We start from the raw sequence: 27055 nt of genomic DNA, 5'->3' as shown, positions 1-27055 counted from the left end.
TGTTCCAGAGTCTCGGAGCAGCAACTGCAAAAGCCTGGTCACCCCACCGTTTATATCTAGACCTTGGCACTTCTAAAAGTCGCTGGTTTGAAGACCGCAATGACCGGTTGTGCTCCCGCAAAGTTAAAATTTCGGACAAATACTCCGGGGCCAGACCATTTAAGGCCTTGAAAGCAAACAATGAAATCTTAAAATCGATTCTAAAACGCACAGGGAGCCAATGAAGGGTGTAGAGAACAGGAGTGATATGTGCACATCTAGATGTGTTTGTTAAAAAGCGAGCAGCTGCATTTTGCACAAGTTGAAGACGTGCGATGGAGGTCTGATTCAGACCAACGTAAAGAGCATTACAATAATCCAACCTAGAACTAATAAAGGCATGAATTGCCTTTTCTAGATCGTGCTTGTTGAGGAAAGGCTTAATTTTAGCCAGGAGACGAAGCTGGAAAAAGCTCATTCTAACAACATCACTGATCTGCTTGTCAAATTTCATGCTGCAATCAAAAGTAACCCCCAAATTTTTGACAGCTGACCTAGTGTAGGATGCTAGAGCTCCCAAACTCAAAGCTGGACCATTTTGCGTGCCTGAAGTACTGAAAATAATACACTCCGTTTTATCTTCATTCAAATTAAGAAAGTTTTCTGAAAGCCACAGCTTAATATCAGTGATGCAACTAAGCAGGGAGTTTAGTGCGACACTGTCATTTGCTTTAATAGGCAAATAGATTTGCAAATCATCTGCGTAACAATGAAATGACAGTTTATGCTTTCCTATAATAGCCCCTAAAGGCAGCATATATAAAGAGAACAGAATGGGGCCTATAGTAACTTTTAGCACGGTTTATTGTAGAAAGGCTACCGCAAGAAAAACGTGTAGATTATCAAAAAGACATTGGCTCATTGATGTTTGTTTGACTGCCGATGTTAGCTAGCAGCGTTAGCGCACTAACGTTAGCTCTGCTAGCTAGCGCGCTGCAATCATGTTCGATGGCAGATAGAATTGCAAAATAAAAAGCAATCCAACAGCACATTATACAATGTAAACAAAGATATGTTTTCTTGTGGCGGCCTTTATAAAATGAGCAGTGGTGAAAGTTATTATAGTCTAGCATGTTATGATCGGGAGTGACCATAGACTGTATATTAAGACCATATTTTTTGGTTGTCTATGGAAGCCTTTTTTTTTGTTCAGAAGAGAAGCAAGTGCAAGCATTTGTGAATTATATTTGTATATATACTGTATATATATATATTCATGTGAGCCACTTCTCTATGCAGGTGCTGAACACTGTGTAGTTGGAGTGCCATTGAATGTGCTTCACTCCAGAGTGAACGCACACTGACATGTCGCCTCGAGTGTCCAGCATCTTCAGCCCAAACGTATCGTTCTTGTAAGTCTTTCAAAGGGAGAGAAGAAGAGGACAGGTTATTACAAAATGTCTACCATTTTACAGAGAGCCTAAAGTAAATATGAATAAGGGTAACTTTCCAGATACAATGGTGTGTATGTACTGTATATTAGTTTTGCAACTTACCTCCTGGTTTCTCATTTCTACAATGTTTTCGTCGCTGTCATAGAATCCAAAGTGGCTGTTAGTTAAAAAAGAGGAAACAGTCAGTTCAGGTAAAGAGGTCTTGAAACCTCTGCTGCAGTTTTGACCAGAAACAGTTCACCCAACACACATTTTGAAGACTAACTACTTAATTGTCTGGAACCTTAGTATCTATCTAAGCCAACGGTGTCATTTCCACTGGGAATGACTTTTCAAAAATCCTATTTCTGTCCTGCTCACTTTTAAGGTTTCTGTCTGATGTAATCATTAAGATTTCTCTAAAAAGTACCTTCAGACTGTCAAGCTGCCAAAATCCAGAATGGAGATATTGGTAAGAACGTGTTCATCTACGTTTTTTTACTGTAGGCTTTTACAATCTGTCCTCTGATTAATAAAAGTTGTACCTGCAGACTGAGAGGTAGACCTGCAGGCAGACTTTGTTGTAAAAATACTCAGTCAGTCAGTCAGTGTTCTCCTAAAAAAAAAGCTATTGACCATCAATCAAATATTAGGTCGTAAAGGACAGAAGCAAATAAATATTTACCTATAATATAAGTTTTAGGTCTCTATTAACAAAAACCTTTAAGTGGCATTAGTATACTGAATTTGTTCTTTTTTATTAGGCTACTATTAATTTGAAGGCCCCATATCTATACCATTATAATATGTAAAATCATTCAAATGTTTAAAGGACCTCTGACTTCATGTAGATTGTGCATGTGTTTGGATTATTCAAAAGCCCTTTTTTTAAATCAAGTTGTTCTTAATGTGAACTTTTCTCATGATCAATTAATGTAATAGCAATTATTTTGATGACTTTAGAAATGCTCAGGTTGTCATATTCATTCTGTTTGGCTGTTTATTAATAAAAGAAGTCCATTCAGAACAAATAATATACCTAGAAAGAAGTTGGTTAAAAAGGGGTTATATAATAGGGCTAATTAATTCTTCTGTTAGGAGCACAAGTATATTATTGTTGTCACTGTAAGAGAAAGAAGGCTGTTATATATCCACCACTAATTAATTAGGCATATTTATCACAGACACACTAATTGGTCGCCACTCAACCACAAGGTTTGCGGTTCAATCCCAGGCTCCTCCGGCCACATGTCAAAGTGTCCCTGATGAAGACACTGAACCCTAAGTTGCTCCCCGGATGCTGTATGCATAGCTGTCCACTGTTTCTACTACTTAAAATGGGCTAACATGCAGTAATTCAATCTTACTACATTGTACTTTGAGTATGTGACAAATTAAGAAAGTATAAAACTTTGATGAAACCTGGACTGCCACGGTGTGATGACGCCATCATCTGGTCCTCCAATCAGCACAAGCTTCTTGATACGCAGGAAGTTTTCTCTCCATGCTGAGGAGGTGAAACGGGGAAATGCATGACTTCCTTTCTACAATGCATATTTCTACTGCACGCCCACACACATACAGCACATAATGACAGTAATGCATTCCACTACCTTTCATGTCGTTGTGAGGTCTGTCACCATTAAGCATAGCCAGAAAGCTGTTGCCCTGCAGGTAGCGGGGCCGATGGTGAGGGTCTGTGGAGAAAAGAGAAATAAATATCGGTTGTACCCTAGTATCTTTTCAAGAAGTGATGTAATAGGCTACCACATGCAAGTAAAGGTAAATATTTTCTGATTTTCAAATCATATTTCTCACCATTCCAGTAGTTGCAGATAGACACTTTCTGTCCCACTCTGTTGTAACAAAAATGAAACACTAACTTTTTTGTGCAGTCAGGAAATACCTTCCTCAGGTATTCTGTGTCTGTGGAGAAATACAGTATTGTGAAATTTAGGATCTATTACAAATACTGTCTGAAGTTCTGGTAAATTAACTGGGAGTCCTTTAATGTCATGATTCGCTGGAGGACAAGGGTTATACTGTACAGACATGCTTAAAACATGAAATGAAGCTCCTTGACCTCCATACTGCCCGGCCAGTGGTGATGACAGCGAAACAAAGGTGTGCACGTTGTGGTCTGGAGCCATGGAGAGAAGTGCTCGACAAATTAGACCACCTTAGAAAGAATAGGAGAAGACACAATATCAAGAGCGTTCTGACAAACCAACATAGGCTACATGAGATCTGGTGCAGGGATCCTTAAGTGTTTAATCCCTCTGGAGAGATGCATCTTATATGTTAAGAGTGGATAAAATATGACAAGTGGGTGCCTGCAAATGCATACACCAAATTAAACAGGTTATAGGAAAACTGTGTATTGTTTTCCTTTTTTTCCTTAGCGGCTGTGAGGCTGTACTTAGGAACAGCGTGGCTTTCAGCCGAATGCTAACAGATGCTAGCATTCTCATAATGAAAATGCTAACATGTTTAATGGGTATAATGTTTATCATTTGTCATTAGTTTTGCAGGTATTTTTGGTCTTAGATAATTGGATAAACTGACAGACTTTTTGGCCTGATGTTGGTTAGATGAAAAGTTAAGGGATGACTAGCATGGATGTATTAAGGATGACTAGTCTATATCGACGACATTTCATTTCCGGGATTGTTCAGCTGCCGCCGGATATTCCACTGGATGTCTCTAATTTTCGTCCCGATGTCCGTCACCTGTATTCTAAACTCTGGTGGATTTATGAGGTCTATGGTAACTGCTCCTCAGATCTCTGCAGGGTAAATCCAGACAGCTAGCTAGACTATATGTCCAATTGGAGTTCCTGTTGCACGACTAAAACAACTTTTGAACGTACACATGTTCCACCAAAACAAGTTCCTTCCCGAGGCTTTTTTGCAGAGGCGCCGTTGCTCTGTCCGGCGAGCCCAAGATGATTGCGATTGGTTTAAACAAATGCCAATAAATCAGAGCAGGTTCTTCTCCCATCCCGGAATGCTATGTGGACTAACCAGAAGGTCAGGCAATGCGAGACTAAGGGATGAACAAAGTGATTACAATTCATCCTGAGAGGTAAGCTACACAGGCATCAGAAGAAAAGTCAGTGGATCACCAGAGTCATTACCTGAGATACATGCCTTTAACACCTTTTGTGCCAATATAACTAAAACATGTTGAGATAGGCTATTTCACAGAATAAGTGAAAACTTTGACCAGCTGGTGGCGCAGTCAGCTACATCCTCTGAGAACTATGAATGTCCACACAATTTACAGTAATGACAATCTAATGTTTGTTAAAAGTTGACAAAAGCAGTGTTTTTCTTGACAACATATATTTGTTTTAGGTTTAATATGAATCTGCTATGAAAAGGAGATGTATTTGAATGACATTTAGATGCATTTTAGCGGATGAAAATGTGAAAAGTGAAAATTAGTACATAGCTGCATGTCCAACTGGAGGATAAAAGTTAAATGTTTTCTGCCTCTAAACTTTTGAGTACATAAACTGCACAAATGCAGGAACTGTGAACCACTTGGGTACAAAATGGTACTTCTCTCATTTTACTTGAAATATGGAAGTGAAAGATGAATACCTGCGAAAATAAATACTGTTCGTCAACTTTAATGTATGTGTAAAGCATTTGTATCTACTGTACTGCTGTGTGTTTGTGTGTGTGTGTGTGTGTGTGTGTGTGTGTGTGTGTGTGTGTGTGTGTGTGTGTGTGTGTGTGTGTGTGTGTATATATAGTGAGCAGGAGAGAACTTGTGAAGGGAAAATAAGATCATCCAGGTCATGCAAACAAGAGACTTTTCACTACACTGTATACTGCTTATTCCTACATATATTCATGTGGTTATTTCATTAAACTGACCTTCAGGAAAAAGATACCCTCCTCCCTTTCGCTCTGTGTAATTTTCTGCTGTCCTTGTAGTCGAGTAACTTAACTTGTAAAGATTAAATAACATGCCCGTTTGTCTAACATTATCTCACAAAGCAAATTTCTCTTAGTCTCTGACAGACTGAACAACGCTTCTCTTCTCATTCACTCTCATCTTTGCTTTTTATGTATGAATTGACTGTTCACTCAGTTGTCAGTTTATTAGGTACACCAAGCTTAGTCTAATGCAATCAAATTCAACAGTGCTGCAGTAACTTCTCCCTTCATGAAGGTTATAATGATCAGTTTTTGTTTAAACTCTATTAGAGAGACGGTATAATTCAACGTCATTTTGGAAGATGTTTGTGATGCTGTTGAACTGTATTGCATTATACAAAGAGGTGTTTACATTATTTTGTCTACCTCATAATGAGCGTAGGCTAATCCATCGAAAGCAATCGGGGGTCAGTATCATGCTCAAGGACATCTTAGAACGGACCACCAACTCTGCAATCAGTGGACGATCCGCTCTACCTGCTGAGCGACAGCCGCAGATTTACATTTGTTTGATGTATTTTTACTTAACAATAAATTAAACAGGTTTTAAACATAATCTATTTGGAGTGAAAATAGAAATGCATGCCACACTCACATTCCATTTTTTTTTTTTAGGGATTTCAAACTTGTAGTCTTCAGACCCAACCACTGCTGACTCAAATGACGTCACTTAAGGCAATAGATCAGACTTGGCACAGCTCCCTCTGTAGTTACTAAAAGCTTTATACAACTTTCATTTCATTTTATCTTAGTCCTTATGAGCCCATTTTTCTCTTCCAAGGTTTTCTGTCTTTTACTGGCAGGACATTTTAACTCGGATGCTTACACCCATCATTAGTGTTTACTTTTAATTTGTAAGAATGGGTTCACACTGCTGCTGCATCCCAAATTGGCCCTAGATAAATGCTCACAGTTTTTGTTGCATGGCTAAAGAATGGCAGTGGTGTGTGCATACAGTGTGGTGAGTGTGTGAGTGGACCTTGTGAGAAGCACACAAGATGAACGCCATCAGGAGCTTTTTGCACAATGGAGTCGAAGGCTTTCTTGAAGCCTTGGACCTGCTTCCACATTGGCTCCAGACTGGCCCAGCTATCATACAAGTCAATCACTGTCACCTCGGTGCCTGGATGCACCTGTGAATAAAAGAAAAAAGGAACAGAGTAACAGACACACAGTAATCGCTGATTAAATCAACTATCAGCCGGATTACGGTTAATGTTATCAGCCAACTCAGTCAGATGTGGGCTCATACAAAAAAAATGTTCTTCTAAAACAAAACTGATCTTGAGGAATAGAAAAACGACAGGGGAACAGAAATCATGACCTTGAAAGCGCTCAGTGATTTTCACTTCACTTGAAATCTGACTGCCTTTTAAAATAATCTGTAATGTACCTACTGTAGATATAAAGTCCAAAATTAGTTTAATTAATGCCTAGGATATAAGTGGGAGGTTTGACCGCTCACACAGTTGAAATCATCATCATCAAGTTTCACTTGTGAGTAAATGAGAGGAATATAATATGGAAAAGCAGGTTTATAAAGAGTTTCTTTTAACAAAATGCATAAACAGGTGGACCCAAACTTACATTGTTCTTTGCCAAATTATATTGTATTCAGTGGTGTAAAGAAGTACATTTACTCAAGTACAAGTACAGCATTTACGTACTTTGCTTCAGTTTACACTACTTTATATTTTTACACTCAATTACATTATTTTACAATTACAATGTATTTGAACTTTAGTCACTAGTTACTTTGCAGATTCAGGTTGTTAATACACAATATAATCAACTAATATATGATGATGCATTATTATAAATTACTGTAAGATACCAAATAACCAGTGGAAGTCAGCCCCACCTTTACCAGCTGCAACATTAAAGTGATATTTACACATGCACAAGCAGGTTAGGCTATTCTGAAATGAGCCATTCTGCATAATGATTACTTTTACTTTCGATAAATAACATTTTGAATGCAGGACTTTTACTTGTAACAGAGTATTACTTTCACTGAAATAAAATATCTGAGCTTTTTCCACCACTTTTTTTTCTACAAAAAATAACTTCTCAATAGTCTCTCGTAAAAAAAACAACAACAACATTTTACTTATTTGCACATGTTCGCTTTTGAGATGTGCTACCTTGTTTATGTGAAAAGCCAACGTGCTGAACTGTTTTGGTCCATCCAAAATGCCATGCACGATGATGACAGGCTTGTACCCGTCAATGCAAACCCCTGTCAGAAGCAGCAGCAGCTGCAGCTGCAGAAGGAGTACCGGTGATTCTCGGATGATCTGCGGAGTCTTCATCTCTCCACCCGGTCACAGGTCAACTCTCTGGCCGAGCAGACTGGAGGATCGAGAGAACGGACCCCGGAGAGACTTTTGCCCCGGGGTGATTGGATCTTAAAAGAGCTGATGAGTAATTATCTATCTCTTTTAACTTTAGTTTGAAGACTTGGAAGGCATGTGCGCGCTTCCTTCCTCATCACTCCTGTAATAGCGTGTGTTTTTCATTGTATTTGAGATCACATCCGTTTTCGATGTTCAGTTAGACTACGTATAGGGCTGCATGACTCACAGCTTCTCAATGTATTTAGTTGTTTACAGTGGTGGGAGGTAACTATGTACATTTACTCAAATATTGTACAATTTTGAGGTAGCCTACTTATTTTTGTGTTTGCTACTTTACTTAGCAAAAACAAAAGTTTACTTAATTTTACTCCACTGCATGTCAGAGGCAAATATTGTACTTTTTACTCAATAACATTTAGCCTACTTGATTACTTTAGTTACTAATTTTCAGATTCATATTATGAATACAAAATAGCCTAATCAACAAACAGATGATGATGTATTATTATAGATAAGATCAGAGTTTATTGATCCCTGGGAGGAAATTGACAAGCTTAAAATTAGCTCCACTTTTATCAGCTACAATATTAAAGTGATGCACACATTAATGCGTCAATAACTAATGTAATATAGGCCGATATTATTCTGAAATGATCCATTTTGCGGAATAAGTAGCCTATGCTAGTTTTACTTTTGGTACTTTAAGTAGTCTATATTTTTATGCTAATACTTTTGTATTTTCGCCTATTACAGAGTATTTCTGTACTGTGGTAGGTAGCCTATTTCTACTTTTAACTAAGTTTAGAGAAGAGTCCCGCACACTGACCATTACGCAAGCAATAATTTATTTAGAAAAATACAACGTTTCGGTCTCAGACCTTCATCAGGTAATTGAGGTGAATGTGAATTTACCTGATGAAGGTCTGAGACCGAAACGTTGTATTTTTCTAAATAAATTATTGCTTGCGTAATGGTCAGTGTGCGGGACTCTTCTCTAAGCTTTGATCTGCTACTTTTGATCATATCCTACGCACCTGCCCGACAAAAGAGGTGTGCAAAAAAGCTTTCTTACGTTACTTTTAACTAAGTAAAAGATTTGAGTACTTCTTTCACCACTGCTTGTTTATGTTGTGTGGGAATATGCAAATTCATGAATGTATTCATTTCAAAAAACGCTTTTTGCATACCTTTATGATTTCTCAATACTTAACGGTGAAAAATACAAAATTGAGTGGCAACACCACTGTTATTGTTTTCCAGATGGCCGCATGGTGGCAGTAAGAGCTGCAGCCTCTGATGCAGCTTTACTCTTCTTCGGTAAACTTTTACATGACGTGTTTCCGCTTCCGCTCTCAGCGTGCATTAAGCTAAGTTAGCATACATGTATTGATTATTTTATTTATGTGGTGTTTTGTTTGTAGAAAAAAACCACAAATTAATAATTGTACATGGCTACGGAGGGATGCAAATATCCATTAAGTGTCCTTACCGGGAACTCGTGAGTGACAACTAAACAACACCTCATTTGTAACGTTTGCTGGAGTTAGCTAGCTAGCTAGCTAGCTAGCTCGCAGCCTGCAGCTACTTCTGCCACAACAACAACGTTGTTTGAGCATTTTGAAAAGCGGTGAGTGAAGTTGATTAGGCACTTTTGTCTAAAAAAAAAAAAAAAAAAAGTGTAGTAAGCCAGCTCTTTTCAATCAAAAATAAGACTTTCTTTTAGCTTGCTGGGTTGTTAATTTTGGAGTAAGGTATGCACCAAGATAATGATAAATGAAAACACCTTTGGATGTTTGGTTGTAGCTAGAAGTTTATCTAACAACACGACTTACATCTACACCTGCATTAAGGACATTGTGTTGTGCTCCCTTAACAGGCACCATGGCTAATCTAGAGCAGTGGGTGAATGACCGTCTCCATGACATCCTCGGGTTGAGTGACAGATATGTGTCTCAATTCATGATCGGCACTGCACGGAAAGCGTCGAGTCCTCAAGATTTTGTGACTCGTCTCGAGCAGACGGGCACGATTGACATCGAACCGAGTGTGGTTGCCTTTGCGCAGGAGCTCTTTGACAAGGTAAATTCAATCGTGCTACCTTGTGTGGACTAAACGTTAGACATGAACTTCAAATGAATTCAAAAGTACAGTAGTTGCTTGCATTTTCAGTATGGGGCATTTTGGTGGGTATGAAACCCCTGACAATCTTTTACCTCTGCGTGTTATAGATTCCTCGCAAGCAGGTTGTCGAGAAACCAGCCCGTGCGATGGAACGGGAAGCCATTGAAATGGACAGGAAGAATCGCACGTACACATTACTGGAGGACAGCGACAGTGATGGAGACGCTGTGATAGAGAAACAGAAAGGGAAAAAGAAAAGCAAGGACAAAGACAGAGGAAACAGGAGGAAACACATCAGACAGAAGAAAGAGAGTGAGTCGTCAAGTGAGGACGAAGCATCTAAAAGGTAATCCAGATATTTTGTGCTGATTTTATTATGCTTGTTTGGTTTTTCTTTACAATTTGTTGTTTGTTTCATGTTGTTCCATGGGATAGCATGTGTTTTTTTAAACAGGAAAGGCTGTCTCGTAGCATTAACTGATAACAGTTAGAGCTTAATGATTAATATTTACTTTCTAATATCAGGGGCAGTTCCGGCCAAGGGGAGCACAAGTCTCTCAATAAGGAAGATGAAGAGGAAGAGTGGGAGAAGGAAGAGCGAGAGCGACAGCATGACATTGAAGAGAGAGATGCGTTTGCCGAGCGAGTCAAGCAGAAAGACAAAGACAAGACCCGCAACATAACAGAGAGGACTGACAAAAAGGTGGGAGACAAAGGAAATTACAACACACATTTGTTCAAAGATGATCCACTATGTCATGCTGGTAAATACCTTTGCCTTTTGTCTGTTATGCTCCAGGCTTATGAGGAAGCTCAGAAGAGGCTGAAGATGGCTGAAGATGATCAGAAGAATATGGTATATATAGTTTTATGAGTGCCTGGCTGCATATTGTTTATATATATGAACAGTATGTTTATCACATGAAGACTTCCTAAATACTGTGCCCCTGGGCGATACAAAATGTGTGTTTTTGGGGAATAAAGACAGTAAATTCAGTTGCCAGAATTCTAACGTGTACTGAAGTTCCTGATCCATCATCCTCCTCTGTCCTTCTCTAGTTGCCAGAGTTGAGGAAGCGCTCTCGCTGGGATTATCTAAAGAAGAGAGAGGCAGAGAAGCTGGAGGACCTGGAGGCAGAGATCAAAGACGATGAGTACCTTTTCCATACAGATGAGCTGACTGAGAGGGAGAGAAAGGAGTTGGAATACAAACGCACCCTTCGTGACCTGGCTAAAGATTACAAAAAGGCTGGTGCCAAGGAACAGGAGGAGAGGAAGAACCGATACTATATGCCGGAAGAGAAGAGAAGCAAGGTAGGAACGAGGGATGTCACATACTGACACAGTGTGCAGAAACAGTCACCTACTAACGTGTGCATTGGTGTGCAATTCAATTGTTGAACTCTTTCCATCCGTCCCTCTCCCCGGTGACCAGGAGATGCCGCAGAGAGACCTGGAGCTGGAGGAAACTCCCATGGAGCTGGGAGGAGAGCAAGGCCGCTGGGAGGAGGAGAGGCTGAAGACGGCCTCCCTCAGCTTCGGCGCCAAGAGGGAGCGAGAGCAAGGGATGAGGCAGGAGCAGGAGAAGTACCAGCTGATCCTAGAGGAGGAAGAGATGATCGAGTTTGTCAGCACTGCCATGACCATGAAGGGAACTCGGACGGAAGAGGTGGGTTAAGTTGATTCTTTCTACTACTTCGTTATTATTTAGGTATCAATTTTCATTTCACTTTCCCAGTGATGAAAACACTTGGGCTGGTGTTTTGTCTTTTTCTTTTTGCCACAGTTTTCAGTCTACAGTTTAACAGTATCTATCATTCAAAATGAAAATGCAGTTTTCTCTTGAGATCCTGAATCTACCTGCTATTGAGAATGAAGGTCTTGGGACGTACAACTGCTAAAAAATGTTTTAAAAAGTTGTATAAAACCTTTTGTGGCTCCAGAGGGAGCTGCGCAAACTCGCAAAGTCTTATAAGTGGACTCAAGTTGAGTCATCGTCGGTTGTGGCTGAAGACTACAAGTTTAGCCTCTCTGCTTGAGGCTAGCAGCTCAAGGCTACTTTAGCAGCTACTAGCATAGCAGACCCCAATCTCCAAACAAACTGTCTACCGTGGAGTTGCGTTGTGTGTAATGTAGGTGCCAGTTGGATTCGGCTGCATCGATTGTTATCATTTGTTTGTGCTAAATTGGTGGAGTACTCTTTTTCAAGGCTCTGCCCAGAAGTGTGTATTATTGCAGTGATGTGCAGGAGCAAAGGCAGCACCATGACAATATTTTTGTGGCAATAACAAAAAGTGTAGCTTTGATGTGATTGAGATTTAGTATAAAGATTTTTTTCAGCATTGAAGAAAATCCATATGACTGAGAGGGCAACTAGGAAAAAAAGTATAGAAAAAGTATAATCCCTGCAACAGCCAGTGTGTCCATATGTCTTGTCAACGTCTCCTAGAGCATGGAAAAAAACTCCTTCTTGCTTACTTATTGCATATTATTGTGAAAAAGATAATGCCAGTGAACAGTAGCAATCCTTTTCCTCTCTGACCCTGTTGTGTTCAGGAGCAGGAGGCCCTGGCTCTGTCCCAGGCGGAGCTGAAGAAACAGTCCATGCAGGAGGTCCGACGCAGTCTGCCCATCTTCCCCTACAGGGAGGACCTGCTAGCTGCCATCCACGAGCACCAGATCCTGGTCATTGAGGGGGAGACGGGCTCGGGAAAGACCACCCAGATCCCGCAGTACCTCCTGGAAGACGTGAGTGCAGAAGCTAATAATAGTAATATCATATACTCGCATATTAAACATGTTACTTATAGAACCGTGACCAGTATACATAACAAAAGTCCACCCAAAGGCACCTGAATTTGCAGCAAGTCAGTGTGACTCCATAGCAAACAGGATAATCACAGTTTGAAAACTCCCCCTCAGGGCTACACACAAGGAGGCATGAAGATCGGATGTACACAGCCTCGCAGAGTGGCAGCCATGTCAGTGGCAGCCAGAGTGGCCCAGGAAATGAGCGTCAAGCTTGGGAATGAGGTGAGCGTGGCACATAATACATGCTGATCCCATTTCTCTTTTACACACTTTTATTAATTCTAGATGAGCAAAAGGATGACAATTAAAATCTGTACAGCAATGAAGACTGTGTTTTTTGTGTACTGCTGTCTAATATTTTATATCATATTTCTATTTCCTAGCATTCTTTATGCTAGTATTGTTAACTGTTTCTTGAATCAGTGTTTTCACATTAACTGTATTGCTTCATCAAGGTGGGTTATAGTATTCGTTTTGAGGACTGCACCTCAGAGAGAACAGTGCTCAAGTACATGACAGATGGCATGCTGCTCCGAGAGTTTCTCACCGAGCCCGACCTGGCCAGCTACAGGTAATGCAAAGAAGGGAATCACTAACTGGTCCTCACCCGGTTGCTCTTCAACCTGTTCAGAAAATTACAGTATTTTAATTCCAAAGGCCAAGGGAACTTTATCAGGATGCATAGTATCCTGGATCCATGAAATAACTGGCCTTTAAAAATAAAAATCTGCCTGCCTCTATGGGAATTTAACATAGGGGTGTACTTACTTATGCCCCCTGTATTTTAGGGAAGAACATTTATTTATTTACGATACATTATTCATTTACAAAGAAAACTGGTGTCCTTAAAGGTTGGATTTTTCCTAATTTTTTTAATCAAGGCATTGAGATCAATTTCCAAAAGATGATCTTTTTTATTCCTATTTCCTTCTACATTTTTGTGTTCCTGATCACTTTCCTCTTTCAATTTGGGCCAGGTGTCTTGGAATTATCGGGCACTGTATTTATTTTATTAACACTTACCTTCCGCTGCCTGACATCCCAATTTCCTCATGTCATTTGTTGCCCATAATCTTCCCACATTTCCTCTCTGCAGTTTTACATTTTTTAATTAACATGTTCACGTACATTTATTGAACACCTGTAGGTATTCATGTATGTGCTCAATCCTCCCATCTCCCTCTCTCTCCCTCCAGTGTGATCATCATAGATGAAGCCCACGAGCGAACACTCCACACAGACATCCTCTTTGGTCTGATTAAAGACATCGCCAGATTCAGATCAGACCTGAAGGTGCTGGTGGCCAGCGCCACTCTGGACACCGAGCGCTTCTCCTGCTTCTTTGACGACGCACCAGTCTTCAGGATCCCTGGCAGGAGGTTCCCCGTCGATATCTTCTACACTAAAGTAAGAACTAGCATAATCTTCAAATGCTGAATATAGTACATATTACAATTTTAAAAAATTGGTGAATTCTTGCTGCTTGATGGAAAAGGGGCCGCGATATAAAAACACTGTCTGTGATGTCTGTTTTTTTTCCTGGCTATTTCAAAAGAAAACATTACTCCCAAACAATTTTTTTTTTAAAGATTATTTTTTAGGCTTTTCCGCCTTTAGAGGGGGAAGACATGCAGGAAATCGTCACAGGTCGGATTCGAACCCGGGACCTCTGCGTCGAGGCATAAACCTTTCAGTATATGTGCGCCTGCTCTACCCACTGAGCCAACCCGGCCACCTCTCCCAAACAGTTGTTTTTGCTTTCTTACGTATTTACGGAAATTTGTAGTTTTACAAAAAACGAATGAACAATAAAGAAAAACAGGTTGTTGTGAGTAAAGACATCATCCTTGAGCCAGAGACGGGTATACAGCCTTTTGTGTGGGTCACCAAAACCATAACATTTTGAAGAGAAAGAAAGACCAAATGTTTAAAGTGTTGTAAAGATTCTCAGTCAGTCGGTCAAATGAGTCTAGACAACCTCTGCTGCCAAAAATCAAACTGTCTTTGTAATGTATGTTGTGTATTCAAGGCTCCAGAGGCCGACTACCTGGAAGCCTGCGTGGTGTCGGTGCTACAGATCCACGTCACCCAGTCTCCTGGAGACATTCTGGTCTTCCTCACTGGACAGGTATTGTTTATATCGAGCATGGGATTCTTCAAGACTTTTGTCAAAGGTTTGGACTAGGGGTGGAACGGTACACTGAAGTCACAGTTCGGTTCATACCTCGGTTCAGACATCACTGTTCGGTTCGGTACAATGGAGGGAAAAGCATAACAAAAATTTTATTGTGCATGTCTCAGGCTGTACCACCTAGTGTCATCCAGTCTCTCCCGAGCTAGCTGCAACAGCCTGAAGCGTATAAATTAAGATGTAAACAGTAAACCATAAGTAGGCTACCCCACATCATCTCCAGACTCCATCTGGAACTTGTAAACAAAAAAAGACAATCAGCTAGTAGTGTGATATGGGAGACAAGCGCTGCTCTCATGTGAATGCACAGAGCAGGGGTGTTAAAAGAGCAGCTTCGGTTACATGGAGCAGTTGGCGAATTGTGGCGTTAGCTTCACACGCTGACAGCGGAGCTAGGAGCAAACAGCGAAGCTAACGGCAGAGCTAACGGCGGAGCTAAAAGCGGAGCAAACAGCAAAGCAAATGGGCCTGGAAGCCATTTGTGGTCGAGGCAAGAAGGGATACAGCTACAGTACATCCGTGTTTGGTTGTATATGGAAGGGACTAGTTTGCTTCGTGGACCAGAGTGATAGAGAAAGACATCGCTCTGGTGTGGACTCACTGCCACTGGACCGACTTCACATGTAGGCGGAGCTTGGGAGCTTCAGAGCTACAGATTAGGTGTCCCTAAGAAACACGTATGTAACAGTAGTTCCACATTACATTAATTCATTTGCACGCGAGTTTTATTTATTTTTATACCGTGTATTCTCCGTGTAAATTCATGTACCGAACCGAGACGCCCTTACCGTTTCGGTACAATACGAATACATGTACTGTTCCACCCCTAGTTTGGACACAATTGTAATAGGAGATTGGTCGTGGTGGTTTCCTTCACCTTATTTTGTTAGTAATATCTGCATATCTTCTGCCAACTTTGGACCAAATAATTGTAAGATATACTTATTCACCTCACAATTTCTTAGCCTGTATGTTGGAGACAGATAAGAATCCTTGTTTACCTCTTTATCACCTTAAAGAACAAGTGGTTGTAACTACAATGTTGTCTGAGGATGCTTTCACTCCTGACCTGTTTGGTTCAGTTCACATTGTTCAGGCTGTTGTGAAAGTTGCCATCAAGACTGAATAGGAAAAGCGGTTACAATAGAGGTGATTTCCACTCGTGCCCTACTCTGTATTTAGTCCTCATTAAACGTAGTGTCTGTTTACAGCAATATTGTGGTAAAAATGTCTCTTTATTTCCCACTTTTCTACTTCTTTCCCTCATTTGTGATTCATAAAATGAGGGAAAGTCTCTAATTGTGCTCATAATCATTTATTTCGTCATGAGAACATAAACATATCAGTTTCAGTAAAGTGCAACACCTGCTGTCAATCTCTGAAGTCCGAAATTTTTCCCCAGCCGGGTCTATATAGCACCAAAAGTGTCCTATAAGTAGATCACCTGTCAGTCCTTTAGACTTGTTTACAGCTTTTGGTGGGTTTGTAAAAAGCCAGAGTGAACATGAGCTGCACCACTAGAAGGCAACAGTGTATAAGGAAACAATAACAGCTTCTTATTATGTCTCTCTGTGTGTCGGTTGACTCTTTAACCTCTTGTGTTTCTTGCAGGAGGAGATCGAAGCGTGTTGCGAGCTGCTCCAGGAGAGATGCCGGCGGCTTGGATCTAAGATAGCAGAGCTGCTGGTTCTTCCCATCTATGCCAACCTGCCATCAGACATGCAGGCAAAGATCTTCAACCCTACTCCACCTGGAGCCCGTAAGGTGAGACAATGTCTTATTCCTGTGCAGAATACATGGGGAAGCTGTTATTGTTTCCTAATACAATTGCCTTGGACGTATTAGGTCACTGTAGGATTATTATTTCAACTTGGCAGACACAAATGAAGACAATAGCTCTCGGCTATCTGTTGACTGTATCAGTTGTGCAAAAAGCCAGATTAAATGTCCATGCTTTTATTCACCAATAGAGGCTGCTGTCCTATAATGAGATTTGTTATAGAGACTTATCCTAGTTTTTTTCCCAGTGTGGCAGATTGTTTTGATGTTTTATCACACCTTTGTTCCCATTGTTTAAAAGCTGGAGTAAATCTTCCTTCTACTTTGGGTGAGCTCTGCTTACTTACTTTATCTCTCCCTATCAACCCCAGGTGGTGGTCGCTACCAATATAGCAGAAACCTCACTGACCATAGATGGCATCATCTACGTCATTGACCCAGGCTTCTGCAAACAAAAGAGTTACAACGCTCGCACCGGCATGGAGTCACTCATTGTCACACCCTGTTCACGGGTAGCTACTCACTGTTTTTATTAGAGTTTAACAAGCAGGAGGTCAGTGTTAAAGTGAGAGTGTAGTGACACACATGTTTTTAAAAAATCACCCACTCAGGCTACATGCTGTGGTGTTGTTTAGTGTTGCGTTTTATGTCTGCATTGTTCTCTGTATTATTGGTTTCTTACCATTTTGCCAACTCCTGCTGCGTGTTTCTGTTTCGCTCTCAGGCTTCGGCCAACCAGAGAGCAGGCCGTGCAGGCAGAGTGGCTGCTGGGAAATGTTTCAGGCTTTACACAGCCTGGGCCTTTAAACATGAGATGGAAGAATCGACTGTGCCCGAGATTCAGAGGACCAACTTGGGAAATGTAGTCCTGCTGCTGAAGAGTCTAGGTGAGGGGCCGAAGCGCTCTTGGATGGGATATAATGACTAATAAAAATGATGGTGTGGTATTATTTGGTGGCTGTGAAATAAGCTAATACTTTTTGCTTGTAGGCATCAATGACCTAATTCACTTTGACTTCATGGACCCACCTCCTCATGAGACTCTGGTCTTAGCGCTGGAGCAGCTCTACGCTCTGGGAGCACTCAACCACCTGGGAGAGCTCACCAAGGTACAAACGCAGGGCCTGTGTTTATCAAAGCTCCAATTACACTTATTAGCAGCTAGAATACATATTTATATAATAACAATGTATCAGATGTCAATGTGAAAACAGTGTGAAAGGGTTCGCTTGCAAGGTTATTATACTTAATTAAAACTAAACTAAAACTTGGTGTGAAACAGTTTAGTTAACTGAAATAAAAAATAACGTCTGGGGAAAAAGTGAAAATTAACTTAATTAATTAACTATTAACAATATTGTGTACTTACAAAATAACTAAAATAGAATAAAAATATACAAGAAATGTCTTCATTTTTAATCTTTGTCAATATGGTCAAATTTGTCAACACAACAAGCATGAGGAGGCATTGAATCATATGTTTGAGACTAGGATGTCTACATGACAGTGAGTCACAAAGTGCTCTGTTGGTATTGTAATACCTATTATAAACTTCTGAAAGTGTGCTTCTGACAAATACCCCCATATTCTAAAAAAAAAAAAAAAAAAAATTATACTGGAACTAACAAAAACTATACTAAACATTTTTAGTTCACTCTCACTGCTCTCATAGCTCTGCTTTTCGGCTGCAGCAGGCAACTATTTACAGTGAAAAATCTCTAATACCCCACGGTACACTTCCTGTTCAACACTAAACATCAGACAGACAAAGGTAGAGACTAGCTGGCGCACCTTTTGGAGCGTTTAGCAGCTAAAGAGCAAGATATTTCCGTCAGCCGTTTTTTAGAGACAAAAATGGAGCTAAAAGAATGACTAAACACTAAATCCATTTTTTTAGTTAGTAAATTATGTGTCACTTTCAGTCACTTTATTAGGCTATCAGTTGATCTTGGACCCATTTTATAGTTTTTTTTTTCTCTTTTTTTTTTTTTTTTTTTCCTAACAACAGTTCAGTAAATTTGTCCTCAACCTCCAAATTCATTCAGTTGCCACAATGATTGCCCTATCAAGAATCTAGAACATGTTTACATTCTTTACTTTAAATCACATCTTTGACACGTGTAATCTATGTCCATCGTCACTCTCGTCGTCTGCATATTTGCATGTCGTACTGTACATAGCTGATGCTTTTGATGCTGTTTCCTGGCCAGGCACTCAAGAGTCACTTCCTTGACAAAAAGTGCTGACACATGAGATGACTCACTCACAACCTAAAGCTTTTATTTCCAATCTCGTCTTGTTAATCAGTGATTATCAAGGATGTGAGGATGTTTTTCAAAGAGTGTGGCTGACTGTATCATTGGTGACAACTGTTTTACAGGTTATTGTAATACATGAAGATGGAGTTTTTCATTGGTTGAACGTCTTTAAGTGTTTTCTCTTGTTTGTCGGTTGTTCAGCTGGGTCGCAGGATGGCTGAGCTACCCGTGGACCCCATGTTGAGCAAGATGATCCTGGCCTCCGAGCAGTAAGTCTCCAGTCTGATAAAACCATAAGTCCCCACTACTGTAGTATTACGTATAAGATGTATGAAATCAATTAGAGACATTGGTTTTCTTACACATCTCTTCCAGGCTTGTTATTGTCCAGTTCTTGATTGGGCAGCTGGACTCTGGGGTTGTGGAAGTTACAACAGGAGTGAAGCTATTCATATGCTCCAAATTTTGCAATAAGATTTGTATTGCCAGCTTATGGATGAGGTTATACATGGACGATCACAGACAAGCCAAAATAATATTTAAATGGGATAGACAGAAGATCAATTCTTCAAGCAGGAGAAGATTGAGAATGTATCTCCCAAGGGAGGATTTGATTTACAAGGTTAAACATGACAAACAGGGCAAATGAGATCTGGAGTCAATCACAGCTGTGTACATATTGTGAAATAAAAATGGAGCTCAGATTTTAACTGCTATACTTCCTCTTTATACTGACACGGGTTGGTACATTGTTTTGGAAGAAGAAATTTGAATAGTATTTTGTTTGGTACTTCCCCTTGTATTTTTTACCTTTGTGACCATTTGTTACATTATATAAAAAGATACAAGTCGGCTACTGGAGTGGGTTGCTGGAAATGGACGTCGCACATCTTCTTAAATACTGTAGTTTTTTGAAAAAGAGACCTTGGCCTTTGAGAAAAAAACTTATTAGTGAATGCATGGGAGTTCAAGAAGGAAACGTTGTATAAGTAAGATGATAACTATTGTTTTTGCCTTCTCTGTATATATATCTCTCTGCATTTTTATATACTTTTATTTCTATTTTTTGCCTCCCTCCAGGTACAAGTGTTCAGAGGAAGTGTTGACAATTGCGGCCATGCTGTCGGTGAACAACTCTATTTTCTACCGACCCAAAGACAAGGTGGTGCACGCCGACAACGCCAGGATGAACTTTGTGGTGCCAGGGGGAGACCACCTGGTGCTGCTCAACGTGTACACACAGGTATAAACACAGCTGGGTAACAGCAGTTGGAGCTGAAGATCAGTTACCAATTTATTAGGCACAACTGTTCAGTCTAATGCAGTCCAAAAAAACCTGCGTATAATGTGTAACTGTCAGAGAGGTTTTCTTTCAGCTCTACATACACCTCTGAGGCCAACGTTAGCGTTGGTGTTAATTGCTGTGTTCCTGTTATGAATTGCAGTTGCACTTTGCAGTTTTTTTTTAGGTTATCTTACCTAATAGGCAAATATTTGGTGTATGCACAGTTGTTAGTGCACTGTTTTTAGACTAGTTTAGATGGCTCAATAGTAATCATCAACAACAACATTTAAACATGCTAACATTTGTCAATTAGCACTTTACTCAAACTACAACTGAGGCAGATGGGAAAGTCATTATTTTTGCAGGTATTGGGTCTTAAAAGTATTGGAAAAATTTCAATTTTGATCCGATGATTGGACTTGATGAAAAGTCAGGGAATCATCAAAGTCATTACAATTAATGGGGAATAGGAATCTAACAAATTTTGTGGTAGTCCATCCAATAGTTGGCGAGACATTTCACTTAAAACCACAAATGTCAACCTGCTGATGGCACTGGAGGAAAAGTCAGCGGATCTCCAAAGTCAGTAGAATTAATCATCTGGGAATCATGAATGTCCAAAATTAAATCTCAGTGCATCCAATCGGTAGTAAAAGTTGAGATATTTCTGTCTGGATCAAAGTGCTGGACCGACGATCTGTAGCATGGCTGAAACAAAGTAAAAAAATAAACAAAGAACAACTTTATACTGCAGGAATATGTTTTTTGCTCTTGTTATACATCTCGCAAACCCTCAGATTTATTTTGGGAACAGTTGTTTCAGTCCTGAGATATTCCTAACTAGAACCCAGATGTTGTGCTAACTGCAGTCATGATGTCTTTCTCGCTCAGTGGTTGGAGAGTGGTTACTCCACACAGTGGTGCTACGAGAACTTCATCCAGTTCCGCTCCATGAGAAGAGCCCGGGACGTCAGGGACCAGCTGGAGGGTCTGATGGATCGTATTGAGGTGGAGGTGGTCAGCTCCCAGGGAGACAGCTTACCCATTCGCAAGGTCAGTGATACTGAGAAAGTTTTACCACAGTTCCCTAAAAAGAAAATGTTGGTTCCTGATATTAATAAAGGGTGATATTATACTCTATGGCTCTGTGTGAACATTGCTATTAGTTGGGCATGTTACATACATGCAGACAGAGTTAAGTTAAACTGAAACTGTATGTAAAGTGATAAGGTTGTAGCAACTACGGTGAAAGCAGATAACATTTGAAAGCAGAAATAAAAGCAACAAAGAGCAAACCTGTGGCATGCAAGACCCACTTAAAAATTAAAAAACATGGTGAAGATGATGCCTTTTCTAAAAAGACATTTGCTTCTTTTATGCCTCTGCGCTGTGTTAGGAGGCATTGGGCCCTATCTTGCACCCGGTGCGGCGCAAAGCCCGACGCAGTTGTCAATTTCCCGTCCATTGCGTCCCGTCGTTTAAATAGCAAATGCACTAGGGGTGGCACGGTTCATGAAAAAACACCTGAACTGAACGGTTCACTTGTCTTGGTTCGGAGCGTGTGTGCGTCGCACGGTTCGACACATGCGCAATGTAGCCTTGTGTGCTTATGTGACCTCAGACAGTGTGTTTCCCTTTCGCGCGAAAGAAGAGGTGTGGACATAGACAGTTACCAACAAAACGTACAGCGAAAGGCCAACCTGTATACATTTTAACATCAATGTACGCTGTAACGTTTTTTCACTCTAAAGTCGCTGAATACTGCTGCTGTTTCAATCCTGTCGGCTCTCTGCAGCGGGCAGGGCTGCTGCTCAGTTCTCCTCCGCGACTGACACGCACACACACAAACACACACGGTGGACGCAGGAAAAACCGGAGATGAGACGTACAGGATGACCTAAATTGAAGACAGCTACGCTCGTTATTTTAAGTGCAATGTAAGTCCAATAAGTACTTTATCAAACCGTGTGAATGTGTGTCCCAGGCCAGGATAGGAAATTAACTAACAATGTAAAGATCAACAAACCACTGACAGACATGTTCAAATTTATTCATTCAATAAATTATAAATTTATTCATTAAAAAAATGTCATATTATACCAACATTTGCAGCATCCTGAGCCTTTTTGGTAAGGTTACTAGGAAAACTCAGCCCAGAGTAATTTTATTCTCCCCAAAACGAGTTTCCTTGAAAAAAAATTGTTTTATGTTTAAAGTATTCTGACTTATTCAAAAGACGGAGCTTTAAGAGTTCCTCTCTTTTTCTTTTAAATAATACAATTTCCGTAAGAGCTACACTGAAGTTGGCAGTTTGATAAATGCAAGTTATTTAAATTGATATTCTGTAATATTTCAATCTTTGTGTGCTAAAAAGGCACATAAGTTGTGTCCTGTATATGGCCTTTTTTTGCCAAATAAATGAAAAATATGTTGAAATCATCTGTCTTCCCTCTTGCTGTATCAAAATCTCACCTAGCTTTCCTCAGAGATGGTCCCAATAATGTGCTTAAAGTCAAGTCAAATTCAGTTTGTGCATGATTACATGATATAACAATTTTTTAATACTGTATCCTACATTGTGGATAATTAAGCTATATAGTAATATATAAAGTATATTTCTGGAGTGTTAAAGATTAAAAGAAAAAATAACAACAAGAACCGTACAGAACCTAAAACCGGGATACGAACCGAACCGTGGGTTTTGTGAACCGTGCCACCCCTAAAATGTACCTGCGCCCATCTTTGCGCCCATGGGCGTGCTGGTCTTACGGGGAGGTGTGTTCAGGTGCATTCTGGGCGTATTGCTATCTTGAGGCAGCGGGAAGTGATCGCGCCATTGACCAACAAAAACCTGGTCTAAAGATTACATTTACAGATTAAATGTAACATTTAGTTACATTTAGGGACATTTAGTCGGATACTGAATTGGTGACTCTTACCTTGAAACTGTGGTTATCGTTTAGATCCTCTGAGCTGCCGAGTTAAACGTGTGTGTGAAGCATCCACAATTCACCAAAAAATACCCTTGATACCCATTATTAATTCCTTCAAGGTCGTAGCTACATTTAATATATGAGTCTGGACGGACATGGATGTAAACTGCAACTAGTTGGCGGAAGCATACAACTGCAAGGTGGTAATTCTAGTTTGTTGTAGTTGACTCCACCTCAGGCTTAACACTGGCTCGAAACTTAAACAACTTAAGATGAGTGAAAAGTGTTTAAAAGTTGACCCAGTGAAGGGAAGGACTAATAATACACAAAAGACCTAAAGCTGCTTACTTTAGCTTTAACCAGCTTCTGTCAACATGATGATTTTTTGGAATATCCTGTTCCCTCAAATTGAATAGCATCTTGTAATCTGCATGTCTCCATAACGACATGAACGGTCACCCTCAGATGTAGCCCGTTTTTGCTTAAGAACACTTTGCTAGAGTATACTATGCTCTAGAAAAAGTATAAAGTTCTGCAAACTGAAAATGTGCAACGAAGTAGCATGTAAGAGTAAAACCTCACTGAACAGATGCTGTGTTATAGCCTTCTCATATCAGGGTCTGTGTATGTTGTGAACGCTCCCCTAAACCACTTGAGATAAGAAAGGGTGTTTGTTTTATTGGTTGGGTTACACCTTTTTCCAACACATGCTGCCTTTGCCCATGTCAAAAATCCTGCAGCCAAAAAGCCAAAAGCAAATTCTGTAGTTATTTTAAAGTTCAATAAATATATAAAACATATAGAGACGTTATAATTATTTAAATCTAAAGAAACTATCGCTTCAGAAAGTCTTGATGTTTATGTTTTACGCTTTTCTAAACATTAGTCGAGTTTTATCCATAATGCGGATTTAGTAGCGTTATCCTTGTCTTATGGGGAGGTGACGTCTCCGTGCTTACATGTAAAATAAGGAAAGTGTATTAGTCATTTGAAATGTTTATTGTATTTTGAGGCGAAATGACAAACATCCACGTGATGTGAAGATAGAAAGTTCTTACTGCTGGATTGAAAATTAAAACTAGTTCTTAGTTAGAAGTTGATGTTTCCAGCATCCTGAGTGAAAGCAGGGAATATTAATAATTTAAATGGTAATATTTATAACAAATTTTACATTTTTTAAAACTGTTTTTAAGTCATGTAATGCAGCATTTAATTGTCACACCAGCTCTAAGAAAAGCACTGACTGATAACTGGTGACAGAAAAACATTGTTAAAAAATGTTATCGTTGCTTGCCAATAAAAACCATGTAGCTCCAAATTTTGGGAAAAATGTGTTACTACAAACTTTTTTTCTTTGTGCATGAAAAAAAAAGACATTTTGGAGATGGTTTTCACAGGACATCGACGCTATGCTGTTCCTAGTCTCGCTTTGCCAGACCTTCCTCCGCAACGCTGTGAAGGAGGGTCTGGCTAGTCCACACAGCAGTCTGGGATGGGAGAAAAACAAGCTCTGGTTTATTGGCATTTCTTTAAACCAATCACAATCGTATTGGGCAAAAAAGCCTTGGGAAGGAACTAGTTTTGGTGGAACATCTGTACGTTCAAAGGTTGTTTTAGTCGTGCAACAGAAAACTCAGATTGGACAGATAGTCTAGCTAGCTGTCTGGATTTACCCTGCAGAGATCTGAGGAGCAGTTAACCATAGTCCTCATAAATCCACCGGAGTTTAAAATTCCAACACAAAGAAAGCGGAACGTAACGGAAATCCCGCCGAAAAGAGTGACCTCCAGCGGAATTTTCGCCGGCAACGGAGCAATCCCAGAAGTGGAACGTCATGGATATAGACTATGCTGTACCTCATAGACTAAACAAGCGAGTTACAGCATGTTTGCATTTATGCATTGCTTTTTGATTGTTAAATATCTCAAAACTGACCTGTGCTTTATTACATATAAATTATGCATTTACAATTAGACTAGAAATCAGCTGTTGATAAACCCCTTTCTTGTCCCTCTCCCAGGCGGTGACGGCAGGATATTTCTATCACACGGCGAGACTGAGCAAAGGTGGCTACAAGACAGTGAAGCACCAGCAGACGGTCTATGTCCACCCCAACAGCTCTCTGTTCGAGGAGCAGCCCCGCTGGCTCATCTACCATGAGTTGGTTTTCACCACCAAGGAGTTCATGAGACAGGTCTGTTTGCTCAGGCTGTCATACTGAAATACTCGCCTAAATCTCCCCCAGTTTCGAGATGATAGGTAGTAGTTGTAGTCTGATTTCCAGAAGCTTATCTGCCAATGTGAAAGACAATCATTAAACACAGAAAAGGCTATTATTTAAAATGTAAATAACACCTTTCATTGATTTCCTTATAAAGGCTCCACAGAATAACTACTTGTGGGAATGAGACAGCACATTCATGAGGAAGTGTTCCTGTACGCTATCCAACTGCTTTTATATCCACATATTGATTAATGTCTCTCCCTCCTGCATGCAGGTTATTGAGATAGACAGCGGCTGGCTGCTTGAAGTGGCTCCTCACTACTACAAGAGCAAAGAGCTGGAGGACAGCAGCAGCAAGAAGATGCCCCGCAAGCAAGGAAAAACAAAAGAGGAGCTGGGCTGAAGAAAAGACCATTGCTCAGCGGACAGATGGTGAAAATAAAAAGTGCTGGGGCACACTCCCTTCCTCTCTCAGGGCAGGTTAAAAGTAGAAAAATGCCTTTGATTGTATAAAAATAAAGAGGAAAAGTGTGGAAAATGTAGTTGCAGCTACATTGTTCTAGCCTGTCTTCACATGTTTGTCTTCAATTGTTTTCTGCTGTAGCCTAATATGGCATTTTGGATCAAATTCAACTGCATAAAGTAGCCTGAACACAGACTTGAAAGACGGGACCAGTGAGAAGTGGGTGAAAAACTCACCGAGCTGGGCCACAACAAGGAAACATGAATGCACTTGGATCTGAGTTTCCTGTGTTACAACAGCAGCACTGACTCATTGGGTGTGTTCTTCAACTCCTTAAAGAACAAGACTGTTGCTTTGTTTTCTAGGTGCTTTTGAACGACCACCAGACTCTTTGTTGACTTTTTTTTTTTAATTGTGTATTTGTGAAAGCAGCACACTGTTAAAGTGTGCAAATTACTGAGGAGCCTCTATGAAGCTGAAAAGACTAATTTCTACAGCAATAAAGTTTTACATCCACTTGTTTCTGTCAGATGGTTTGCAGCTAAGTAATTAATCATCATAACAGTATTTACAACCTTTCAAGATTCAACTCTTTATTTCTTTAGGCCCCTATCATCTTCTTGTCATGCTGGTAAAGTTGTACAACAAAGGGACTGGGTTTGTTATTTAAAGATACTTTTTCAAAATCAATGGGGGTACATAAAAAGCATCACATTCTCTTTACTTTAAACATATTTTTAAGTTTTGAATACCACCAGTGTGTTAATTCTAAACTTTTCAATTCAATCCAAAATGTTACCCCATATGTATCCTTCATAAGAATTCAGGGGCCCTCATACAGCAGCATTTTTGTTACAGAAAGCAGCAGTCCGTTTGAGGAAGAGCTTTTCAACAAAGCGAACAAAACTGTTCTGTGTTGGGGTTTTTTTATGCCGTTAATATTGAAATCAGCTCTGGCCTTAACATGCATTGTATTATCATGAGATGTTATCTCAGACGGTGCAATCTCTGTCATTCAAAAAACTCGGATTAAAAGGGAGTAACTGGGACTGTGCAGTGATGACAGTTAATGTTAGGCAGCTGTTCTTGTTAGGGTGTTAAACCTACAAAGTGTTAAAAGAGCGGTGGAGGTATGACAGGTATGATGAGTGTTGACAGTACTGAATCCTTGCTATGCAGCGATAGTGGAATTTTCCCAACGGTCACTGCAGTTTTCTAGATTCATAACACACATAAAGCCCGTAGGGCAAAATAAATATGCATGTGGCTCTCTT

The 27055-nt window shown here is 40.1% G+C and overlaps 2 protein-coding genes across 3 annotated transcripts; one reads left to right on the top strand and one right to left on the bottom strand.

The window, feature by feature from the left end:
- Positions 1 to 1117: 1117 nt before the first annotated feature.
- LOC116060026 (lysosomal thioesterase PPT2-A-like) lies at positions 1118 to 7877 on the bottom strand. The gene is made up of 8 exons (XM_031313375.2): positions 7504 to 7877; positions 6339 to 6492; positions 3496 to 3591; positions 3231 to 3338; positions 3026 to 3109; positions 2835 to 2919; positions 1536 to 1590; positions 1118 to 1397 (listed from the first exon to the last, which is right to left on the bottom strand). Exons 1-8 carry the CDS (start codon positions 7669 to 7671, stop codon positions 1254 to 1256), a joined length of 894 nt encoding a protein of 297 aa, XP_031169235.1. The 5' UTR covers positions 7672 to 7877; the 3' UTR covers positions 1118 to 1253.
- A 1161-nt stretch (positions 7878 to 9038) lies between these two features.
- On the top strand, positions 9039 to 26297 carry dhx16 (DEAH (Asp-Glu-Ala-His) box polypeptide 16). 2 transcript variants are annotated; one of them, XM_036006304.1, is made up of 21 exons: positions 9039 to 9344; positions 9573 to 9795; positions 9945 to 10183; positions 10363 to 10540; positions 10637 to 10693; positions 10897 to 11151; positions 11273 to 11506; positions 12394 to 12585; positions 12760 to 12870; positions 13104 to 13219; positions 13845 to 14055; positions 14678 to 14776; positions 16451 to 16603; positions 16990 to 17130; positions 17343 to 17505; positions 17609 to 17727; positions 19078 to 19145; positions 19957 to 20119; positions 21053 to 21214; positions 25115 to 25288; positions 25593 to 26297. In XM_036006304.1, exons 2-21 carry the CDS (start codon positions 9598 to 9600, stop codon positions 25719 to 25721), a joined length of 3162 nt encoding a protein of 1053 aa, XP_035862197.1. In that variant the 5' UTR covers positions 9039 to 9344; positions 9573 to 9597; the 3' UTR covers positions 25722 to 26297. The 2 variants fall into 2 exon arrangements, with proteins under 2 accessions (XP_035862197.1, XP_031169210.1); XM_031313350.2 differs by having other exon boundaries at positions 9040 to 9343; positions 9593 to 9795.
- Positions 26298 to 27055: the final 758 nt, after the last annotated feature.

This window comes from Sander lucioperca, chromosome 10, assembly GCF_008315115.2.
Source record: "Sander lucioperca isolate FBNREF2018 chromosome 10, SLUC_FBN_1.2, whole genome shotgun sequence".
In the NCBI taxonomy this organism is placed as follows: domain Eukaryota; kingdom Metazoa; phylum Chordata; class Actinopteri; order Perciformes; family Percidae; genus Sander; species Sander lucioperca.
This window is presented reverse-complemented; position numbering and strand designations above follow the sequence as displayed.